Genomic DNA, 26,300 nt, shown 5'->3' on the forward strand with positions numbered 1-26,300 from the left:
GAAACAAAAACAAGCCGATAATGACTTCAAAAAATATTTTATCTTTAACTTAAATTTGGCAACAGTAAATGGCATCGTTAAATTGGGAAATCTTTTCAAAATGGGAAATCTTTTTTTGTAATATTTGATTCTCTTTTACAATATTATTTATTGTAAAATCCTTCGATATTGGTTTCTGTTAATCTATATCTTGAAAAATTTTAAACGCCCTACTAAAGAGTTCACTAGCTAAAGAAATTAAAGGTGAATTTTGTTCCTATCTAATATCTTCCTTTTATGATGCTTAATTTGCCACATTGTTTCACTTAAAATTCAATATTTTTTTTAACTTTGTTTGTTATATTTGAAAAATATTTAATTGCTAGTTCATGCTAATTAATGACTACTAAAACTTTTTGCTGTTACAAGATAAATTGTTCAATTTTTCGTTTAATGGCGGAATTTCAACGTGATATTAGTGCTAGTGCAGCTTTGCTCTGTAAAACATGTCTTTTAGGTTTTCATTATATATGTAAGTATTTATTTTCTTTATCATTTCAATGTAATTTTGAATTAACTCCGAACTTCGCTGAATTTTTCATGTAAATATAAATAAAATAGCATGGCGAAAATCTTTAAAACCAAATAATAAAATGGCAGAAATTGTATTTTGAGAAAGAGAAATAAATTTAAACTTCAAGAAGAAAGTCTTTATTTTTTTCTATAAGAGTTCTTAAAACTCCTTAATTTTCTCATTGATATAAGATTATTCAAGAAATGTGTGAAATCAAATAATTTTTTTTCTTATATTGACTTAATCTTCCAAAAATATTTTGAAAAAGTTATTGTACTGAAAGAAAAAGTTAACTTTTCAGGAAAATTCTGATCCAAAATAAACTTTGTTCTTAGGGAATATTAGGCCCTGAGGATTTTAACCACTCCTACTTATATGTAAGTGAATATTTCTAATTAGTTAACTTATTTTAATTATATCTATGACAAATTTTTTGTTTACTGATTAGTAAACTAATTAAAATTTGTAAAAAATATGAATGTTTGTTTAATTGAGTTAATTTTTTTAATCAATCAATTCAAGGGTTTAAGTTATCAGAATAAATTTACTAGTTACATATTATTTTGTAATTATAGCTTTATTATGTCTACTTTCTAGCTCAGCATCAGTCTAAAGAATAAGTTTTGAATTTCGGTCTTATTCATCATACTAAACTGAAAAATAAACTTAAAGTGCAAAAAGCTTCAAAACTTTTTTTTTTTGTAACTGATGTTTTAGGGGAAGGAGGAATTAAAATTGGTGAATGAAAATGGATTTTACATATAATGAATAAGATGATTTTTTAGTGTTTATTTATTTATTAAGCTGATTGTTTTTTATTTTCAATAATTTAACAGATTAGATAAATTTAAATTTTAGACATTTTTATTTATATTTATTTAATATTTTCTACACCAAATTTTGGGTTTTTGGCAGTAATTGTCAAAAAAAAGATCAAAATAATTCAAGAACATAATTGATTGATCACTTGTAATTTTATATGTATACTTATTTATAAATACTTTTTAATTTTAATATAACAATTTATCCTTAGACTAAAATTTAGTTTTTGACAGTTGTCAAAAAGGTTTTTTTGACATGATAAATAAAACCATCAATTGTCAAAGACTTGACAACCCCTCCAAAATTTATAAATGAAATTTAGCTTAATGATTTTCTAAAATTATATGGCTAAATTAAATTATATTAAACTTATAATTGAGTTTACACACAATTATTGTTGCGATGATGGACGGATATTTTTCGAAGAACTAGATTTCAGATAGCACTGATTCGTTCTAAGGTTTTGCTTTAATCTTATGTAAATGTATGCTATTTCTATCATATCCTAAATAATATACTAAATTAATAAATATTCTAACGCATCTAAATGTGTGCTATTTCTATCCCATCTGTGACTGATTTTAATTATGTAATTTAGCTTGAATTGAAAATTATTTTAACTTAAATATGAATGGAGTAAAATTAACTAAACTTTTAACTTTGACACCTCTGATTTCAGCCAAAAAGAAATGTTGATTTGCTATGAAAAGCTGCATAATCATTCCTTCAGCAATATTTTAGTGGTAAGTTTAAAGTCTGGAGTTTTTAAAATCTTTCTTCCATTTTGCATACACTCAAAAGCATAAATTTTATAAAAAAGTTTTTTTAAGTAATAATATTCAAAAAACAATTATGTAAGATATAAAGTTATATCAATCAAAACTATAAAATCATTAAAATAGCCTTAGCAGACAGAAAGTATGGCTCTTTATGGGGTGAAGATATATAAGTAAGTTAAATGTTCAATGCTTGAACAAACATTAAAGGGAAAAGCAATGATATTTTTGAATTCAGGAGAGAATTTTCATTAAATTAAGATGAAATTTTTTTAAAAAAAATTAGGGGATACTTTTGCTTAAAGCTTATGAAGAGATGCCTATATGTATATAATAATCAATAAATTATGTTTTTTATTTTTAATTCTACTGTTAGCATTTCTAATGTAATTAAGGTTATGTTCTTATATTCAATTATAATGAATTTTCTAATGGATTAAAAAATTTAAATTAATCATAAAAGTAATTTTTTACAGCTTGTCTTATTTTTTATGATACCTTCTGTTGTGGACATTAAATTTTCAACTGAAAATTTTTAGGTAAGTTAATGGAAAATGGTTTCAAATAAACCATCAAAAGATGACCTCAATGTTTTGATAAGTTCTTTACCTTCATACTCCACTATTGTTGCTAATTTAATGTATAATTAAATTTTCTATTATATTCAATGTAGTGATAGTGTTAATAAATAAACAAAATCTAAATATCTTAAATTTGCAACTTGGTTTTATGCAAAAAATAAGTGAAATAATATTGCCATTTTTGAAAAACATATTTTTTATTTAAAATAGTGACTCCAATTTTAAGTTTAAAAACATATTTTTTTCATAGTTCTTTTCAGGGTGCAGCTGGTAAGTAAAAATAATTCTTTTATTTAAAGTCATTCATTAATTGATTTTAAGGTTACAGTAGCAACATTCTGTTTGATTATGAATTTAGTGGATAATAGTTTAATAAAAATGCCTACACAAGTTTCGTTTAATCGTTTTAAAAATAAAAAAATTTATTTCGCGGCACTTTTACTCTGAACATCTTTAATGATGCAAAATTTACGATGGGGATAAAAATGTATTGCAAAACAATACAGTAATGTTTACAAAATATAGTGCCAAATACCTCTAAATGTTCCTATATTCCAGCATATCGTATAAAGACAGGAAGAAAGTTTAATGGGGCATTATAATTGTAAAGCCACTCTGATCCTTCATAAATTTTCCCTCTTTGTGCATCTTTCCATTTACCACCTGGCAAGTATATGTGTCTTTGATTAGTTCCTTTATGTAGAACAGGCGCTATTAATATTTCATCACCCACTAGAAACTCAGAGTCTATTTTATATGCTTCACTATCATCTGGTGTTATCCACCAAAGTGGGCGAATTATTGGTTCACCATTTAAGGTTGCTTTATGCGCTATTCTCATAATATCACCAATGTATTGTTCTCTTAAAGATAGCATTTTTTTAGAAATTTGGACAATTTCATCATCATAATCCCACGGTGGTATTGAAAATTGAATGAAAGGTAAAAATATATTTGCTTCTAACCAACGAACATATAGTTCCCTTTCTGGTAAAGAACCATCCAGAGAATTATAATTATTGCCTCCAACCATGTCTGGTAGAACGAAATAGTAACCTAACATTGACAGGTTAAGTGTATTAGGTATTAATGTTTGTAAACCATTTGCATAATTCCAAACAGAATATTTATCAAACATTCGAACTAAAATAGGTAAGTGCTGTGTTTTATATCCAGTTCTGACTTCTACATTTCTGCCAAATTCTGCTGCTATCTCAGCATATAATTGGGAATAAATATTTGGTTGTGCATTTGCTTCAGAATTATGAAAGTAGAAATCTGTGTCAAGCCATAATATTTCTCCTGCATCAAATTTAAAAGATTCAATTCCAAAATTAATTTGTATCATTTGCAATCTCTCTTTAAACCATTCTGCTGCTTCTTCATTTGTTACATCTAAAACTGCTCCCAACCCATTCCACCATTTCACATCTAAAACATTACCTTCCTTATTTTTCACCCAATATCCTTTTGTCTTACCAATGTTATATGTCACACAGTTTTTATTGCAAAATGGATGGACCCATAAGGTTGTGTAAAGCCCGAAAGATTTTAGTTCTTCAGTCATCCTTGCTGGGTCTGGAAATTTTTCCTGGTCAAATTCTAAATTGCCGTAACAATTTTCCCATTTGTCATCAATTTCTAATTGACTAGCTTCAAAGCCTGACTGAAAAATATCTGAAGCAAAATTCAAAACAATGTTTTGATCAATATTCTGTTTATATTTAGCCCAAGTTGACCAAATTGGATGTTGAAATAATTTTTCATTTGGTATATTAGATGGTTTTTTTATCCATTTATGTAAGCTAAAAGTGTGAGCTTCTTTTATTGAGGAAGCTGCACAAATAGAATAGGCCAAATCATTTGTTTTTAATTCTCTATTTTGGTAGGGGTGCTTTTTTGCAGATGTAGTGAAACAAAGTTTTCCATTTCCACTTTCATTGAAATTCACATAGAGGGATGTATTGTGATCAACAAATATTGCAAATCCACTTGATGATATCCAAAGATTTTCCAAAACATTGCCTGACGGATGGTGTAAAGGATCCCCTGTTGCTGCTGGATACCATGGTCTGGAATCACTTTGTAATGGCCATCTTTGTGATATTGTACTGCTTCCTCCGTACCATAAATCATCTCCCAGCAAAAAGCAATCCATAGAACCTCCCCTGTGATTAAACCAATGGATTTTGTGACAAGAAATTGTGTGGCATGTCAAACTATCTTTTTCACAGTGATCTGAGTTGTCTTGCATCACTATAAGTTTCATTTCTTTCTTATATTTAAGGCATATTGCTCCCGATTGAGATTCGTTTTCAGAGCAACTTGTGTAAGTGGTGTTACTAGTTTTAGGTAGCCATCCTAAATAACCTTTTAAAGTTTTGACTGTTGGGGAGAAGATATCAACCAACAGTTGTGATGATAATGTTAATTGCAAATTATCTAACAGTAAAGTAGGTACTCCATAGGAGATTTCTTCATCCAATAAATCTAGTGCTTGCACTGGTGATGAGTTGTTTATACATAACAGCCAAATCGTAAGTATCCACCATTGCATCTAAGAAGAAAAAAAAAGTTTTGAGTTTTATACCTGTTCTTTTAAAAATAAGCAATATTGATATTATTGAAGTAAAAGCTGCCTTATAATCTTGTTTTAATGTATAAGTTTTTTTGTTTTTAAATTTTAAGTTTCCTTTAAAGTGTGAAATAAATTATCTAAGTTTTATAATTAATAGAATAAAAATGCTAAAACTAATGCTCTAATAAATGCTTTATTAGAGCTCTATTTTCTCATTTCATGAAGAAAAAAAAATCTATTTTACATTAGTTTGGCCAGTTTCAAATAATGGTTAACTTAAAGTAACTTTCAACTTTGTACTATTGCATATTTTAAAGATTTTATCTTTATGCTTAGTTTCCGATCATATTCAAAATGCTTCCTGATGTATAATTTTTAAAGTAGCATTATATTTCAAAGTATTTTACTCCAATAGAAGTAGTTTTCCAAAAAATCTGTTCCAAGATTTCAAAATTTGGTTAAAATGACTACAAATTTTAAATATAGCTGTATTTTTAATTTTTTTTATTTATTATTTTTATTTAGACATCAAACTTTACTCAAAGCTACTTGTAATTTCAATTCTAACAAATATTTCCTTACTGCAGACATTTTCATAAGTGGTTGAGAAAATTCCTTGAATTTAGAAAGAAAAAGTAATTTACTAGAACGTTGCTGCAGTTTTACTTTCTCTTAAAATTAGTTTAACTCTTTTTCTATTGACTGTAGAAAATATTAAAATTTTGTGTCAATAAAATTTCGATAGTGAGCAATTTTTTTATAATATAATTAAAATGTATTTTGTTATGTTTGAATTCTGTTATGTCAATTAATAGTGATAAATAAAACAGTTGGTTAGAGAAATGAAAGCAATAAATGGTATGAGTACTACAAATTTAGCCCATTTCGTAAAAGTAAACTAAAGGGGTCCTCCTTACAATGGGTGTCCTAAATTAGAGGCGAAAAGATACACAGGGGGAAATTTTTTCTTCTGTTGCATGGAATTTTTTTTAACGGATCTTGGATATGACCGTTTCGCTGGTTTCAAAACTGCGTCTGTTTCACTCTACGAGCTACAATTTTTATGCAGTTGAATAATGTATTCCTCACCGGGATTTCGAGTGAATACTAAGTGTCCTCTCTTCTGTTAATCTGTGTTGGAAGAATGCAATAATGTAGTTCAATTCTTGATGTGACACTGCTAGGTCGTATATTTTTTTGTTTTATTTTCAAAGGAGGAGACAAGTGTTACCTCTAAAGTGTGAATATTAACCTGAACGTTTTTTAATTAACTTCTACAGACAAGGCAGACTAAACTTCTAAAAACAGAAAGAAAATAAGTTAAACCGAAAATACCCCTTCGAAAAAAGAAGGGAAAAAATCGCCGAACAAAGCTAATTACAGATTTGAACGTTCTACGCTCAAACTAGGTAAGATCAAGTACTCTTATAAATATAACAAAACATGATTTCCTCGGTGTAGTAATTCATAGGCAAACGAGATCTGTTGTAACTTTTTGAAGATAGGATAAGTAGTGAGGGATGAAGCGTGCAAGTCGTTTTTGATCTTGTAAACATATGTAAGTATATTGATATTTTGATTTATTTTTTAATATTTTGAAGGTTAAGAGCGATTAATTTTTTCATTTACCATATTTATGAAATTGATAGCTATTGCCAAAATCTAAAAAAAGAATGGATTTACTAAAAAAGTTGTGTAAATAACATTAAACCGAAAATAATAATTTAAAGATGATTGTTTTTTTTTTTTTTTTTAATTTGTTATACACAGAATTATTTATAGTTTTTTACATACAAATCACTTTAAAGGAAAGTTTATACGCTTTAAGGGATCAAGTAGAGATTAACTATGTTATCTTATTTAACATGTAATAATATCATTATTAAAAAACTTACCTTTTATGTTGTGTAGCTCTTTGTAAGAAATTAGGATAAAGACACTTGAAGAAAATCCATCTTCTCTTGCCCTTGAATTTTGTGTTTGTGCCTTGGCGAGATACTCCGCTTTCTTCCATCGATCGTCTTGGCATGAATTCAAGGAGCAATGTGCTGGATAATTTTTTTTTTTAATTTTTATATTTTAGAAGTTTTATTTACTTTCCTGGTTATTTTCATCTGAACAAAAATAGTAACATGATGCAAATCAATATTTTCGTTCGTTTCGCTGGTTATGGCCAATCTTTTTAGTTTTTATAAATCTTGGAAATAAAACTTAAGTTATTTTTTCCCTTCAATATTGGCATAAGGATTAGAAATCTGCTTATTTCATCATTATAAGTGATGCGTAACCTTAAAGAGATAAAAGAACCGTGCGCTCGTTGATTGTTTTACATGTGTCTTACGCTGTTCGACTAAGTTTTTCATTTAAGCATTCTAAAACAGCTATTCTTTTTTCTTTGTCCATGGAATCTTAAACGATCAGTTTTCTACGGCGAAACCCCGATGCTCACAGCAATACTGAGCATATTAACCGAAAACCGATAGATAATTAATTTGAAAACATTTAATGTGAAGAATGAACGTTTTTTATTGTTTCATCACTTATAGTTTTAAAATTAAGTTTTGTGTGAGACCGTTGAAATTAGGTCTATACTACTTCTGAGTTTGTTTTTGAAACGTGGAGCCGAAAATTAATAAAATAAACTAAATAATGGTTTTTACGGAAATAAAAATATAAATTAACTTGTTTGCTAGTTCGATTTGATCATAATTCGAAATGCGTATTTAAGAGAACGGACATTGCTCATAAAACATATTTAAAAAAAAGAAAATCTTAAAAATGTGATTAAGAAAATGAACGCAACACAAATTGCGCCTATTTGTTAAACTCAAATTTGAACCAAGGAATTTGCCTACTTTTTAAACGCTATATAACAATAATAATTACGCCGCCAAGTGCCGGAGTGGCTGAATATATTAGGATGTAATCTTTCTATCAAATGTACCTTTTAAGATGATTCCTATATATTCAAATCTTTAAACGATTAAGTGGTATATGTACCAAATGATTTATGCAAAAGGGTGACTATATATATAACATGTATTTTTATTAAGTAGTTAATTCTTTAAAAATAATATTCATAACAGTTTTAAAAGTGGAAGTGGTGTGTATGTTTTTAAATATTTTGAGCTTATATCCATTTTCTTAAATTCTAATTTTGAGCAATATCCTATGTGTTAAAAGCGCATCGGCGAGCTGTTTAAAAAAGTTTCTTTGTTGTGGAATTTAGTTTTATATTGAATTGAAAACTTAGATTTGAAATACTAATACAATTTTTTGTTAATGCATTTCCTTTTTTTATTATTTAGTTTTAAAAAGTTTGGTACGGAGAAAAATAAAAACTTATATTTTTTTGGGTTTTTTTTCCTTTTTTTTTCGATTACAGTATTTATTTTTTTGGTTTTTGTTTCCTCGAGTGAAATACGTCTGAGCATTTTTTTTCTTCTTAATTGAAAATTTTCTCTCAAATAATACGTATAGATGTGAAAAAAGTTCTTCGTCATTTGTGATGCATGGCTTGCTTTCCTTGACAGTGAGAGCAATGAATTCTATTTTATAACACCTTCATTAACATAGAAATTTGCTATTTCCTGCGTCACTGACAAATTATGTCTAAACTTTTTTTTTTTTAAAGAAATGTACGACTGAGTTTACCGCTCATCAACTCTTTAAGCAAGTCTTATTTTTTCTTTCGTAAATATAATCTAAAAATAAACTCTTTTTGAAAGTCTGTGGTTTAATTAAAAGATGAAACTGAATCATGATGAAACACTTACAAAAACGCCTACTAGTTCCCAGGAAACTTAAAAAACATGATAGTTGCATCGTTTTAAATGAAACTTTTGGAAGGAAAGACTGGTTGAATAAATAAATCTAAACTTGAAACATACTACTTGAATCAATTTATGAAATAACTAAGTTGTTTCCAGCAATTTTCCGTGTCATATCTTTCCTTACTAATTTTCATGTAAAAAGCGTGTAATGCCAAAAAAAACGGACGAACTTAACTATTTCTATAAGTTTTAAACATATTTTTCTGATTACTATATCGTGTAATTTTTAAATTCGTTGCTTTCATAATAAAACTGTCCACTTTTTAAAAAAATAAATTTGTATTTGAAGTTGGGACTCGACATGCAACCACCTCCTCGTGGTGAGTCCTGGGTAGTTAAAGCTTTTAACTAACTAAGAGTTGCATGATAAATCTAACGCATAAAAAAAGTTTAAAACATTGGCTCGGCATGCAACCACCTCATAATGGTGAGCCCTATGTAGTTACAGCTTTAACTAGCAAAGAGTTGCATTATAAACACGTTGGTATTATAAAAGATTTCTATGATCAGAGTTCATAGTTGTCCTGATTTTCCTAAGGAAAATTATTTCGTTCTTATTTGTCATGTGTTCTATCCTTATTTTTATGTATCTACAGAACATCTCAGTTTTTATGACTACCTATGTAATTCTTCCAGAAGGAATTCAAAATTTTTGTCTTATACAACACAATGTAAGTTGAGATCTGTGTAATTGAATTAGGTGATATTTCGCTATTATTTTGGTGTCACTCTGAAGGTACGCTCATCTGGGAGGCTGTAAGTGTGGTAAGCGATATCCTTATTTTTTAACAAGGATACAATTTGGCATCGGTCCTCCAGCTTATTAGATTTTATGGTAAAAGTAGTCACCATTATTTTTGGCTGTGTAATCTAAAATGTTATTGTCTGTTAAGATTTTGTTAAATTCTCTCCAGTCAAATTTTTCGTCTTTCATGACTTTTGGTCGTTTTCTTATTCTGAGTAGTAAACTCGTCTTCTGGGTCGAGGTCAACGTTGTTATTTTGGGTTACCCTGGTTGGGGACGGCGGGGTGGCCTTGAATCTCTTAGTTTTTGAGATGGAGAAGTTGTTGTCTCTGCTACTTGATTTAGAGTATCGGAAAACTCTGTGTCCATAATGTTGTCGTGTGTTTGATTATTAGTATCTAAGGTAAAGGATGGGAATCGCTCTGGGTGATCCCTAGCATACTCATCTAATATTCCTGAGGTTGAGTTAGATAATTCGTTAAATAGCTCCTGTTGGCTATATATTTTATATTTAAGTGTATGTTGCCTATGTTGGAATTCAACAAAAAAGCCCTGTATTTTTTTTTCTATATTTCCCTGAATTTTTTGTCCGTTATTCACAAAGGTGGCGGCATTATTTAGTAAATTTAAGGTTTGTTTTATCATCTCGTCAAAAGGTATCGCGACATCATTTATAGCCAAATTTGATTCGCTATTATCAAGATTTTTCTCTATCGGAGAGTCTGAGTCTAGATCGGTGCAGTCATCATCGGTGGACTGAACTTTATTTTTATTGCGAATCTTTCGCTTTTTCTTTTTACTCGGTTTATCCGAATTAGCGATAGTTAATCCCGGAATAATTTTTTCGGGTTGAGGAATCTCAACTACGTCAAGATTAAGTGCGCTATTATTAGCATTATCATTTCCCCCGGCCGTGGGACTCTCGGAAGTAGCCATGATTTTATGGTCCTGAAAAGGACCTTTCGGTGGTGCTAATTCGCGAGGTGAAGTCGTATCTCTGGTCGGATCTACAAAGAAAAGCAAACACCGACTCATGACTTCTGTTGACAGCGGGCAGCTATGGAGGGCTTTAGGTTCCCACCACGAGTCGATCAATATTAACCTGAAGAGTCATCAAAAATAAAAAACAATAAGTTGTAAACAATGTAACGTCCTACTCTCAGTTCGGAACGATTACATGTATCTGGAACAGCAGCACTGAATCGTCCTACTCTCAGTTCGGAACGATATCAGTTTTCCGCATGGGCACGGTACTGGTCATCGTCAGGGACGCCGGGATTGGATCACTGAAACACGCCCTACTCTCAGCTTCGGAACGAGTTCAGGAGCAGCTAAGATGTGCGACCTACTCTCAGTTCAGTCGTTCTCCCTCTTCCTAGAGCGACGCTCTTGAACTTGAACTGAGTTCTTCTTCACACAAGCGGACACTTCACACTTTCATCGGTGATTGTGCCCGTGGGCATCTGGAATAATGGCGGTGGTCAGATTTAATCTGCATTTAATCTCTACGTATATTTAATAAATTATTTACAGGTTAAAGTAAAACTAACGGATGGTTAAGGTTGGTGTAAGGCTCTGCTACAACAGTGACCCGGTCGTCCTGGTATTCAACCACTCGTACCGGGTTACTCACTGTACTGAACTTAATGGTTACTATGGCTTACCCGGATCGGACCCTTTTCAGGGTTACGAGCTACGCTCACAGCACGCACTCGTTTAAATACTCTGCCAAAACCACCACCACAAAACTCACAAGGAGAAATAATTTTAAAATAATATTGCCTTTCCCATTCTAATCCAGTGGTATTGGATGTAAGTTTGAAAGCCTTCTCTCATCGATTTCTCAGAGGCCATTTTCTAGAGCCAACACTTACCATAAAATTCCCATACTCTCCTGGCTATGGATCCTTCATACTTGCTCATCACTAAGGCTGTTGATGGTACATCCAACTCGTGCACAATTTCAGCCAAGTCAAAACAAACAGTTCCACAATACCGTTTTGTCCATGGCATCGGCGGCGATGGTCCCACGACATCGGGTGGGTGGATTCTATCCAACACATTGGTTACTTTTTCCAAAAGCAGCAAATTGCTCAGCATGAGGGTAACTATCACGATTATAAATGAAACTATACAGTTTAGAACTCGTGGTGAAAAAAGAGGAAATGTTACGACGTGCGTCTACCCCGATTCTACTTAAAACTCAAGTCTTTTATTTTATTTTAGCCATTTGTGCAATAATAAGCTTGTATTAAAAGGCAAAATTAATGGGAAATGTTACGTTTAAGAGAGTATAAAAAATCTGAAAACTATTAATGCTATCAATGATGCTTAATTAATTATAAATTCTAAATGACAAAAATATGCTATGAGCTTAAAAAAAATAATGATGGGTACTTTTCCATTATACCGGTGCAAATCTTGCCAAGCTGAGTTTTTGGCGACAGCGCTCAGTCGCCGGAACAAATCAGACGAAGTGGACTTTATTGGCCACAACACACAGATGCACATAAAAAAAAACTTAATAAATGGTTCAAATTTTTTCTTTTACTTTGGAGGCATAAACATTTTGATATCCTTAAAATTTTTTCAAAGAAGTCCTCCGTTTAAATTTGGCGCCGATTACAACTGCAACTATTCTGTACATTTTTATTATGTTGATAGATTTGTACAGTTGAGAGTACGTTGACTATGGAAAATTTCAAATATCATTAGCCGCTTTTAGCAACAGCATTATGTCAGATAATACTAAATATAGTTAGGCCTATATTTTGATAGGATGAACTACTAAAATCAGTTTAGTTTTATCCAATAATGTAAAGAAACTGAGAAAGTCAACAAATAAAACTTTGGAATAGTTTTAATTTTATTATTTGTCGATATTTGTCTGAAAATTTTGTGAATGGTTTTGTAGTGTTGTTCACTACAGATTTGTTGATGCGAGTTTCTTAATTTCACTCCGTATGAAGAACGGGCATTCAGCAAGTCTCAAATAAAAATTACGGACAGTAAAGTATAGTGTACGAATGACTCAACATTGCCAAGTTAACCTGATACTATTTGTATTCATGTCTTAAAAGCTAAACAAAGATTATTCTAAAAGATATTTTGTTAAATTAGTCAATTTTCAGGTTAGCTTGATCATAAATTTAAATTATTTTAATTCGCGAGGTTTACTTACGACACTTCAAGTTATGATATATTTTCAAGTTTTAGATGTACTTGTGTGTTTGTTAAACTGAACTGGAGATAAATTAAACAATATATTAATGTTTAGTGCAAACCAGCAAAGATATACGAAATGTCAAGCGAACGATACTTAAAAGAAATACAGAACTATGTATCAGATTACAAACTTGAAGAGCTTTTAAATTATTTATCAGAGATGGTATTTTTCTTTAAACCTGAATATCCAAGACAGTTTTTGATAGACGTCTTATCAGATTTCGACTCTTCAAAAGCAATTGATAAATCGTTACCTGCATTTTTTTCTGAGGATTCACTGAAAGCATATTTTCGGCTTCTCGATCCAGCTGGGAAACTTGTTATAAGTCGGGACCAGATGCGATCTGCTCTTAGCGTTCTTGGAGCTAAAAACTTTGAAACGTCACCAATTTTAAAACATGGTCCAGTTGGTCAAAATGAATTTGTCAGCTTAGCAAAAAAATATTTATACCAGAGAATTAAACCAGAATAAGAAGTTTTATTGCATTGAGTTTGCATTTTGTAACTCTTTGTTCTCATCAATTTCAATATGTTGACATTTTTCAGAAAGATTCTTTAAAAAGTTTCATGGTGTTAAAATTGACTTTATTCTAAAACTGTTGCAGCTTTAAATTTTTTGTTTTGTTTGAGTAAAGGTTATATTGAGTGTCTAATTTTACTCTTTAGGAGGCAGCTGAAGTTCAGTTTAACTATAACTTATTTAAACTAAGGTAAACAACGTTTAGGAACACAAAAATATTTATAGATATTTTTGTGCTCCTAAACGTTGTTTACATTAGTTTGTATTTTAGCACAAAGGTCGCCCACTTGTGTATTTATCACTTATTTAATCTAAGCTTTATTTTTGTTTTCTAGACGTTTGACTTCTTACAAAAATCTGATGCTACTAACGCTTATGAACTAGCAAGTCACAGCTGTAACAGTAATTTTAACATTGCTATCCTGATTTTAAACAAGTTATTTCATTTTTAATAAGTTACTATTTGAACCTAATTTTAGGCGGTATATAACCTGGTTCTTGCACCAAAAATTCCCATCAATCTTTTTATCATTTTGTTACTGCTCGACATAAATTGAAATAATGGCTTTGCCTTTTTCTTTAAAAAAAAAAAAAAAATAGTGCCATTTCCCCCCCCCCCCCCAAAAAAAAAATATTTATTTTAACGTAAAAAGTTGTGCACATTTGGATCATTTTCAGAGCAAGAAGTCCACTACTGATTGTCCACCTTTTCTGCACATGCCCTATGCTTTCTAATTCCGAAACAGGTATAAAGTATATCTTAAACTACGTTCAGCTTCAGAACTTTCAAAAATCAGTCGAACACCAACAGTTTTCATTTTTGTTTAATAATGGATATAATAATAATATAAATATTTGTTAAATTATATAGATTGTTTCTCAAAATTTGCGCGAGCTGTACCTGTCAGATATAAATCAGCTAAAAACGTATTGTCAGATTTAACAACTATTTTTAAAGAAAGTAAACCAGACAATTTTCAATCAGACAAGGGTACTGAATTTACTAATAAAATACATCACCTTTAAAAGATAGGCGTTCATTTTTTAAGGTATCCAACTGGGTACGACGCAATTTTTTTTAAAAAAATAACTCAATTACTATTTTAACTTTATTTTTTGGAAGAATAGGTCTTATTATTATTGTTTTAATGCAAATTTAATCAACGAAAGAAATATATTTGTTAAATATGGTCATATTTGAACAAATTTATAACATAATTTTCATTGCACTCTAGCAACTCTACAGTAAGTTGTAATACATATATTGCAATAATTTTTTTTTTCCTAGCTTTATAATATAGTTATCTATGTTCTGTACTAAAATCTTTAAAAAAATTTAAATATAAAGGGAGCTACGGCTAAATATGTGATATAACATTCAATTTCTTCAGAAAAAAATCGATAATTTTTTAATTAAAGTCTCACAAAAGCAGTAAATTCACACCTAGACATTAACTTTTAGTTCATAACACAGATAATATAACATGAAATCTGTATGCCAAGTTTCAAACAATTCTATTGAAATTTTTTTTATAAAGAGTGTTAGCGTAAAGAGATTTTCATAAAAACGACTTTTCTCAGAAAATGCATTTAGAGTATGAATTTGATAAAAACTACTGGAAATACTTATTACTGGCTGTGGATATTATATAATTTTTTTAAATTTCCTCGTGGAGTAAGTGTATCAAAGATTTATTGCCTGGAATTTTTTTGGGGGCATTTTATTAAATGTCTACACTGCAATTTATAAAAATGTAAAACAGTATTATAAAGAGATATTCCTTATAAGATGAGTAAGTTCACAGTTAGAAAGTAGTTTTTAACTCCAAACAATAATAATATTGCTTGGAGTAAAATCTCAATCAATTTATTCAATACCTACTGTTTTTACAATAAGTGTCAAAGCAAAAAAATTAGGAAAAAAAAATACACTTGAAATCTAACATGGAAAAAAGAACCTCAGAATTTTACAATTGAAACCCCCCATATTTATAGGTGATACCTTTAAGTTCATTTTTTGTAGCACAAATTTTTCGACTTGCACGTCTTTTTTTGCGGGCTGATTTAGTAGCAGGTTCAAAATGACGTTGAGCATCTTTTATCCTCATTTTGTCGTTTAACGTTTTGTCAAAGTTTCTCTTCACATTTTGAACTGCTGGCACTCACAACTTTTCAAGGAGGGGGAAAAGCCCTGCTTATCCAGAATTGAGTATCAAAATGGCAAGATAAACTCCTAAACGGAGAGTTTGAATTTCAACGAAAGTTTCATTCGGTACAAAGTTTCAAATAACTCCATTGAAACTTTCGTTGCAATTTTGTGTACGCCCATGAGTGCACTTCTCCAATAGCTTAGCATCGCAAAGCTCCATATAGGTTAGCTTTACTGCCTTTATGACTGATGTTGGTAAGGCAGCAGATTTCTCCCTTCGGTATGCACACCAGCTTTCGGATCCTCTTGGACACTGGCCATGCATTTGGTTATCATAACCAGAACAACAATGAAAAAATGCAGCAATTACTGCACTTTGCATGCCTTGTAAATTCCCCACATTGCTTCTAATGGCAATCCCATAATAATTCTGTAGCTTATCTGTAATTTTATCCGTCAACTTTCCTTTGCCATTCAAACCTTTCTTATTTTTCTTCAACTTTCTAAGCCGATTACCAACTCTCTTCTGACTATGGCCAATACATTCTAATTTTTAACTGAATTTTGTCCATAAGTGTTTTTAACTTCCTCGTATCCCTTTGAATCCCCGTCTCCGTAACATTCTTCATACTGCAAACCCCTCAAAAGTTCTGAACGTGTAAAAATTCTCGAAACACCGACAACTCCCATGCTTCCAGATGAACCCTTATGGTTTAAACACTCGTGTTCACCTGAGCTTGAATATCTTCAACTGCCACTAAAACCTTTTCAAATTAAAATGCGCAGCTTGGTTTGACAAAAACGTAAACAAGCACGGAATGCAGATGAGAGTTGCCATTATAATTCACCCAACAAATTAAATTAAAGTTATAAAATTTATTGAAAATAAATTACTTTTGCCCTCAAAATGATTTATAATAAAATTTAATCAATTACACACGCTAATCTGCCCATAATGTAGAAAAAACATTCTAGTTTTGGTTTCGGAAGTGCCACTTTCAGTTTCAGAAAAGCACTTCCGGTTGAAATTTCGTCTGACAACTAACAGAAAAATGGCCGTAACTTCACTTCTACAAATCGTAGAACAAAAAGTAAAACATATTCGAAAAGCTAATGAATTGGGCTTTAATATTAATTAATAAAAAAATCCCTCATTTTTACCCAGTCGGATACCTTAACTGCAAATAAGGAAACTTAAGCAAGTATTGGAGAAAGATTTAATCGTACTTTAAAAACTAAAGTGGGAAAATATTTCAGAGTTTAACGCAATAAAATGTATTGATGTGATTTCAAAGTTAGTGCATAGTTATAATCATACTAAACACTGAATCAATCGGTCTACATCTTCTATTGTGTAGAGGACTTCCTTCTTCTGAGCTAGAAAATCGTGTTCCCATATCTCTTCGTATTCGAATCCAGCGTCAATAAGTTTCTTCTTTGTTGCTTGTGTTTTCTTATACATACACTTATTGCTATGTAATCCTCAAAGCATCTCGGACAACCATGAAAAAAGCACCCGTGGTATTCTCCCAAACCGTTAATAGCATGCTGAATTGGTATGTTGTTTTTCCGAGATAAATGAGCCGTATTATTGCGTCTTTGCTATAAATAACACCGGTAATGTAGCCCTGGAGTGGCGGGCAGGCTATTTCCTTCTGAATGTAGTGCCCTCGGAAAACAGCCATGCACGAAGACGCGATGGTCATGTACAGGAAGGGGTCCCATCGTCCAGCTTTGATAGAGGGATCTTTAACCACAAGAAACTGCTCTCGAAACTTCATACAACATGTCCGTAGTATATTGAACAGTACTTCTTCAAAAAAAAGAGAAAAATAAAGAAATGGAAAAATTTACACACAAAATACTCTAGAAAATTTCATACTCTTAGTTTTACCTGCAGTATTCTTCCGTTTCTTTTTTAAAATCAAAGGGATGGTTGCGTCTTTCCTCATACCATGAATGAAAAGATTTTCTGCCTGCAACAGACATCATATCAGGGCCAAAGTACTCCATCCCGGGTAAGTCTTCGATATGCCACTGATGTTCTGTGGTGTTAAATTTATGAGGACTTATTAGACATCGAAACCATAAATATTTATGGGAATACGTTCATCACTTTGCATTTTAATTTATAAGTTAGTTACTTCCTTTTTACATTTTAAATTAATAACTAAACTTGCAATTTTTGAAAATTACTTTACAAATTATTCCCAGAGCTTCAGTATGATTTCAGAACATTAATTTTGAACACAAATGTTATAACTCAAAATTATAAAATAATACTTGCTTTCTAAATCCATAGAGTCACAATCATATCTTGATTTCAACGGATGGGTTAGTAGTGGCAATGTGGGGTATCTTTCATCCTTTTCTGTTAACTGAGGGCATGAATTTTCCCCTCCCCCAGTTAACCTTAAATGCTGCCTAGCTTTCGCAGATTTTTAGTTCAGTTTTTTTTAATGTTTTGATAGCATTGCCGCAAATGCAAGGCAGTTCTCGGATTCACTCCAGCAGTTTTATTAAACTGCCCTGCAATCTCCACGAAAGCTTCGGCTTTCTTTGCTGATACGACTTTGTTCGTTTCTTTATTTTCAATTATTATGAGCCTAGGCTCCACCAGCTGCATCAGCAATTCCTTTCCGGTCTCTGAAATAAAGCTTTTGAGACATAATGAAATAAATAACATGCCGAGAGAAAAACAAAAAGCAGGGGAGTCATGCAAACAACGCGGTTATCACGTGTTTTTTCTTATCCAATCGGAAAATGCCTGTAACGGCCGGTCAAGTAACCTGCAGTTAAGTAACCGACGGTCAAAAAATAATGGTGAAATCGCTTTTGAACTTTCGGTCCAAGTTTCCAAACTTGGGGTTTCGGAACTGGGAGTTTCTCGCTGGGTCAGAGTTAACGGTGAATTTGGGGGTTAGACGTTCGTGTGCGGCGAAGATGTGGGGGTGGCTTACCGTATCGAAGGGATTTGCAAAATACACTTCAGTGGTTTCTGTGTTGCCATCTCGCATAGCTGTCCGCAGCAAGATTAAGTTCTCGTAATTGCCTGGGCACTTCCGAAACCCTCGCTGGCTAGCTTTCAGGCGAGCATTCTTAATGATACGGCGGACTAGGATGTTGGTGAAAATACGTCCAGAGGGGTGGAGGCCGTCAGGACCGGTGGTACTTTTGCGTTGCAGTGTCCAATGATATCTGCGTTGGGATCAATGTGTTCTGGCTGACTGCAATTATGTTTAGACAATCGGGAGATATTGCTGCATACATTCGTTTACTAAAATCTTTTTTCATATTTGTAATAAAATTTGCATTTCATTTTTCACTACTAAGATAGTTTTTATTATTTGTTCACCGTTTACCCCAAAATGTACACTTATCTTAAATGTGAAAGAGTGAGTAAGTAGAGGAGTTATTAAAAGCATGCAGTAATTTTCTTTTTGTAATCTTAAATCGATATCTTCTATATCTAAAATTTTAATTTTAACACTGTGAAAATTATTCACTCAAAAATGATACCATTCTATTCTATTGATAATTTTATGACTGTTTATATCTGGACAATGCTAATTAATTGTAGTATTAAGGGGGTTACTAGTTTGTCCAACGTATTTCATGTTACCAAAACCACAAGTTAACAAATAAATAACAAATTCTTACCGAAATTAGAAGTCCTTATATTGCCGCCAATGTCAGTATTATTCTTTCCCTGACTTCTAATATTGTCCATGGTACAAAGAGACAATTCTTTTTCTTCCTTGATCACATCGAAGTGTCTTAACAAAAGTATGTAAAATGCATACCCCATTACAATTTGTTTCGTAAACTCTTATCCCCTCATCGATGGCTCTGTAAAATTTTTAGCTAAGATGCCAAATGTGCACTCTACCACCCTCCTGGCTCGCGTAAGGCGGTAGTTGAAAACTCATTGTTTAATGTCGATTCTTTGTCTCTCAAATGGCCGTAGTGCATCTTTCGACAAACCGAAAGCCTCGTCACCCACAATTTTCACACTTCTCTGTCAAATGGTGGAGTTTCGGGAGTTGGAATGTTGAGAGCCTTGCCTTTCAATTTTTTGCCGAAATTCGAAGGGCTTTAAATTCCTATGTGCTTCCCATCTATGGCACCTACACAATTTGGTAAATTTGTGATCTCGAAAAATTCTTTGGCTATAGCTTTCCAGTCTTCTTATGTCTTAGGTGCCATGAAAATGGGAGCTAAAATAGTCCACGGATGCTTACATGTCTCTCTTACTATGTCCCTAATTGTTGTTTCGCCCAGCAGAAAGACAAAATACAGTTCTCCTAAACTTGCTGCGGCGGCCAGATACCGGTAAAAGAGATTATTGTGAATAAAATATTTTAAAAAATTATTTAGGAATAATTAAAAAGCCATTAAATGGAAAATATTTTAACTATTTTTAAAAATTTTTTAAATTTTTCATTTCAAATAAATATACATTTAAAAATTTCAAATAGAAATGTAAGGAAGAAAAACAGAATTTTTTGTTATATAATTACTATAAACTTAAATTAATGCAAGGTTTGAAAATCATATGTTTGCGTTGAGTGTAATTAACGTAACTAATGCAAAAAGTGATATTAAATATTATTTTTGGTATTTACTATATTTTACTATACTGCCAAGAGACGGAACCAGAGGGTGAAACAAAGTACTCGGCAAAGTATTCCCTTATATTGCCGCCAATGTCAGTATTATTCTCTCCCTGAATTCTAATACTGTCCATGGTACAAAGAGACAATTCTTTTTCTTCCTCGATCACATCAAAGTGTCTTACAAAATTATGTAAAATGCATGCCGCCATTAAAATTTTTTTCGTAAACTCTATCCCCACATCGATGGCTCTATAAAAAGTTTTAAATCTTTTAGCTAAGATACCAAATGTGCACTCAACCACCCTCCTGGCTCGCTCAGGGCGGTTGTTAAAAACTGTTTAATGTGGATTCTTTGCCTCGTCACCCACAATGACGAAAGGCATTTTTTTACCTTCTCTGTCAAATGGCAGAGTTTCGGCGCTTGGAATGTTTAGAGCTTTGGCTTTCAATTTTTTGCCGAAATTCGAAGCTCGAAACACCGCAGAATCACTTGCGGGAACCAAAGGCTCCTACATCCACTGCCGTAAATCAGCATTTTGCATCTGCTAGGGCCAATAAGACAATCGAATGATAGCCTTTATAATTGAAATATTGTGAGCCTGCTTCTTCAGACTTTTCAATTCGTATGTGCTTCCCATCTATGGCACCTACACAATTTGGGAAATTTGTGATTTCGAAAAATTCTTAGGCTTTTAACTGAGTGTCGTGAAAATGGGAGCTAAAACAGTCCACGGATGTTTGCATGTCACTTTTACTATGTTCCTCATTGTTTCGCTCAGCAGAAACACAAAATACAGTTCTGCTAAACTTGCGCCGATGGCTAGATACCTGTAAAAGAGAATATTGAAATAAAATATTTTTAAAAATTATTTAAGAATAATTAAAAAGCCGTTAAAGAAAATAATAAAAAGAGATAATCAGCTCACACGATTATATACTTAAAAAAAAAAAAAAAAGGTTGCTTTCTAATATTGCATCAATATAGCCAAAGCAAAATATATCAATACGTTGGTGTGATGAGCACCGAAATTTTTTTTAGCAAATATAAAATATATAAAGTAAAAAATGCAAAACAATTCATATAAAATAAAACATTCACTCAAAGATTTTATAAAGAAATTTTTATTTTTAATCAAATTTCGGAGAGTTTGTCTATTGTTTTTTTTTAGATAAATAAAGATTAATGTATTTTCTTTTAATTCTATTCATTTGATTAAAATGGTGTTTAAATAAGTGTTTTTAGAAACATAAGAATTCCAAGTAATTAGTTTATTATATTAAATTTAAAATAATTTTCTTTATGGTATAGATCAACAATGCAGGTATTTTCACCTTGATCTTTTGGAAAATTTATTTGATTTGATAATAAAAATAATGTGATAACAAAAAATATATGTACATTTGACTCTGTTTAAAAATGTGAAGAAAATGAAACGCATTTTCAGAAATAAGAATTATTATCAACGATTATAATAATTTAAGAAATTTAAAAATATAACATTAATATTTAAATCTGGCAATACTATATAAAATAAAAATCTGAGGAACATGCTGTGAAAATAGCTTTTAACTGTTTCCCAACCATTAATATTATAATAGATCATAAATTTTAAATTTCAAGCACTCAGAGCACTTAATTGTGTATATGTAAATATATTTGCAAACATATAACTTGCATAATTACTTTAGCTGAAAAAATTTCTATATTTACTAGTACTCGCATATTGTTCCGAATTATCTTCGCTGTTTTTCTTTGACATTCTACATCTTTTCCAGCTTCTTCTTCATCTCGCTCAGTGCAATTAACAATTTTTTGAAATCTTTAATTTCGTTGCACACAGAAATAATGCCTAGTAATCTGACGTAAAAATCTTTAAACTTGCTATAAAAGAACTTCTTTTATGCTAAGTATTTTTAGGACGTGTGCAACATCAACACGCACAAAGCAAAATAATTTATGTGGCAAATCTTCACCTAATACCACTTTTAAACACTGTTGCACAAATGTTTCTTAACGGCAGCTGTTAAAACTCAAAGTAATCAAATAAGTAAATCATAGTAATTGTATTTAGTAAAGCGATAGGATAAATCAGATACACATGCTCTTGGAACATGCTTTGTGTTTTTAACAAAATCTTGAAGCCAGTATTGTATACTTATAGTGTCATGTTTTGTCGATAATTATTTGAAAAAGGGTTAATATTAGTTCGTCTCCTTCGAAACAGTTTCTTATAAAAAATATTACGCTTAGATTTACCATTCAACTCTGCAAATCCTCCTGTTGCATCAATTACTATACTTTTCCCTTGTTTTATAGCATTTTTATATAAAATTATGTGAGTAGAAAAATAAATGCAATAAAAGTCATCTGACCGTACGTCATGAATATAACCTGCATATTCGGTCTCATAATTTATCTGTAGTAAAGATGCAATACAATCTAAAATCTTTTTTATATTTAAGTCCCTGTTTACAGCCTTTTTACGAAGCACGCTCAACGAAGGAATATAGCTTGGTACAGGTTCGCCAAAATGTATACTTCTTGAAGCATCCATTCGCCATGTTGATGCCTTTTTTATGAAGGATACTTTCACAACTTCTGAGTATCTTTTCTGAACGCCTGGTATTCCTCTGGTGTCAGACGTTGAAACGTGTATAGAAATTCCTCGATCTTGTTTGGGTTCATTCAAATAATGACACCTAAGTTGGCAACCACACTCGTTGCCGGCCCCTTCTATTTTCAGCCAAACCTTATTAATCATTGTTGAAAATTTTAGCATGTATTATTCTGATAGCCCAGGAGAAAGTAAAAAAAAAAAAAATCACATAACGTGGTCAAATTAAAGAGATTATTAACTTGCAGGCATGGGTGAAAGTGGTCAATTAAAGCTAACATTCGGTAATCACTTTTCTATTTTGGTAGTTTTTGATCAATAATTATTTCATCAATATCATTGTCAGTGGAGTACCTCCTTACTCGTCATGAAAAGTTGGAACTTTCTCCTTCGGTAAAACATTAGGAGGAGCAATAAATGTTGATACTTGTCTCTTGACTGCAGGGTACTTTGGGAGAAAGATTACGTCACAAATAAATTCTACAACTTACAAATGCCTCTCTTAATTTCTTATTGAATTCCTTTAAATAACAGTTTTTGTCTTTTCTTTGTTTAGTAATGTCTTTCACATTAAGTTTCTGAACACTCTCTCTCGGTATGTGTTCTGGTCCCATAAACATCGAAATGAATTCTGTGCAAAGAAAGAACACTTCTTCATGAACCAAATGCATGATTGGAATTTCGCTTTGAAATTTCTTCACCAAAGAATTAAATTTAAGGAGAATCTGATTAATCAGCACTAATAAAATACTATCTTTTCTCTGTTGACCAGCAGTTGAACTTTTTTGTTTCCCAATGCTATTCATTAACTTAGTGATTTCTGCTCTTTGCACATTCGACTCCTCTCTAGAAGTGTAAATAGCGATATACGATGAATTTTTTCCCCTGCACTTCGTCCGTTAAAAATGATCTGTAAAAAAGAAAAAGAGCATCATCTAAAAGAGCAAGTCTCTCGCAAAATTGAAAGAGGTGGAGGAAACCTCCTAAAGATATTCCTTGCAGCATCAAAATTTAAATGACTTGTATTTCAAAAAAAAAAAAAAAAAAAAACGTGAATAAAATTTAAAAGAGTCTTAAATATCGTAATAGATATTACTGTTAATATATTCAATATAATAGTCAAATTGACTGCTGAATTGCCTAATGAAGTATAAGTAAAAAAAAAGCAGCATTTTTAAGGCCAGATTTTTACTAAAAAAGTGCACACTTATAGAGCAGAACAGTGCTGTGTCTAAGTATCATGCATAAAACCGGTACAATTTTGACTGTATAAACTAACCAAGCAGTTTAGCTGAAGCTTGCATATAAAGAAATTTAAATATCTTTTTTGAAAGAATGAAATAATATAGAAAATATTTCAAAATAACTCTAAGCTACTTTGACTTGCTTACCTTCAAATTCCTGCTTACTGACCCATGCATCGAATGGGGCGGCACTGCTTTCAGGAACCAGGTTAACTACACTGGCACCAGAGAAGGAAGTGGTGACAGGGAATGATGAAATGACCTCCTGCTGGTCATCTTCAAAGAGCCTACTAGGAGGCCGAGGAGACACACACCTTTGTGCAGGCACCTTGCGCCTCCTCTGTCCGATTGGCTGCTCATCCTCAGATGACTCAGCAGCGGCCGCTATACATTTTCGTTTAATCCCCCTGCCACCTTCATCACTCGGTATGGCATCAGAGGTATCCACTAGTTTCACCAACATCCTCCGTGCTTCGGAGAAGGTGACTGCAAAAGAAAAAACATACCTTCAATTACAGAAACATCTTGAAATTAATAAATACCATAGCTTTCAGACTTATTCTCAGAAAATCAAGAAAGGCACGTCTAATAATTGTGTTAAATATTTTTCTTCTTATTTTAGTAAGATAATACAGAAGATCCATATGAGCAAACCATATAATGCAAGCATCTTATGAAATGTTTTATCTAGATCATATCTTTAAACTTACTAAACAAGTCAACATTAGTCCGGACCAAAATACAAGTATTCATTTAAGAATTCAATATGCATAGAAAAAAGAATTTTTTTAGATAATTAAAACTGATAAACAAAATTAACAATTTGGGCTTGCTTAGCTTTTTAAATTGTAACCCACTAGCGAACAATTTACATTACTTATTACAGGTAGTTTTTGCTTTGTATCAGAAATTTCCTAGTTCGCAACCACAAAGTTCAACACGTTTTATAGAATTGAAACATGGATAAGATATTAAAAATTTTGTCATTTTTATTATTAAAATTACAAGGTTCGAACTGAACTTGAAAGAGATGGCTTTAGTGCTTTTTTCTTCACCCATTATCAAAACAATACCATTATTTAATATGGATGTTTGACTGGATGCAAACAACAACAAGCTTTCGAAAACTTCTGCATCCCTCCGCTTTTGTTAATCTCACGAAGCGATGTGTGAATGTTATAGTATGTCTTATTGTGATTTGCTTTTAAATTTACCCAAAATTTTAACATTCATAAAAGTTCTTTTAATTTATGAATTGTTTTAGAAAGTTAATATCACAATATAAGTAAATTATAAGGTTTTTTATGTTTAGAGTGTTATTCTTAATTTGACTACATTTGTGTAAAATATCACATTTTGTTATTTTTTGGATAGCATACTGACCGAGACTTCCAGATTCATTTGTTACGGAAATTGAAAGAATGTTTTATGTTTGCAAACACTACCAGTATAACAATACTGGATAGCATGCTTTTTCAAGTTGAGGGGCAAAAATCATTCGGAATTTATTTGTAATCTAAAAAATTTATGGCGAATTTTAACACCTAATGCTGTATTTAACATTACACGGTCAATCCTCCATGTTATGTTTATCGTAAGTAAGTAAAAATTTGAAAAATATGAGAATTTCATACCGAAAAATAAAGTACACAGCCTAGAAAAAGTGTTACTCACTAGCTCGACACAGTATTCTGTTGACTTTATGAATGCCCCAATCTTGGCCTGGAGGACTGTTTCTCCTCTGTTTGGTCTTCTTTGGCCAATAGGTGGTGCTGCCATCACCTATCAGCCAATTCAACCCAACAATGTCCATTGTTATATCATCGAATTCTACAACTGCGTATTGCAACATCTCGGCACACAAAACACAAAGTTTGTAATTATCTATACAGTGTTCTTTTAGAATGTGCTATGTAACTTTCTTTGAACTTAGTTCGTGAAGGCCTGATTTAGAAATACGGTGACACTAGCCGCAGAACTGTCTGGGTTTACTGGCCTTCACTTTAAATGGAATTTACAAGTTGTTTAATCATTAAGTGTTTT

General features: G+C 31.6%; 1 protein-coding gene and 1 long non-coding RNA gene across 2 annotated transcripts in view; one reads left to right on the forward strand and one right to left on the reverse strand.

The window, feature by feature from the left end:
- LOC107439826 (uncharacterized) overlaps positions 1-26,300 on the forward strand; it is a 471,331-nt gene that overhangs the window by 210,901 nt on the left and 234,130 nt on the right. The window lies entirely within an intron of this gene.
- Positions 93-7,611, reverse strand: tobi (target of brain insulin). The gene is made up of 2 exons (XM_016052535.4): positions 7,206-7,611; positions 93-5,289 (listed from the first exon to the last, which is right to left on the reverse strand). The coding sequence occupies exon 2, from the start codon at positions 5,287-5,289 to the stop codon at positions 3,280-3,282; it is 2,010 nt and encodes a 669-aa protein (XP_015908021.1). The 5' UTR covers positions 7,206-7,611; the 3' UTR covers positions 93-3,279.

This window comes from Parasteatoda tepidariorum, chromosome 9 (genome assembly GCF_982258835.1).
Source record: "Parasteatoda tepidariorum strain Cologne lab strain chromosome 9, Ptep-v5.0, whole genome shotgun sequence".
Taxonomy (NCBI): domain Eukaryota; kingdom Metazoa; phylum Arthropoda; class Arachnida; order Araneae; family Theridiidae; genus Parasteatoda; species Parasteatoda tepidariorum.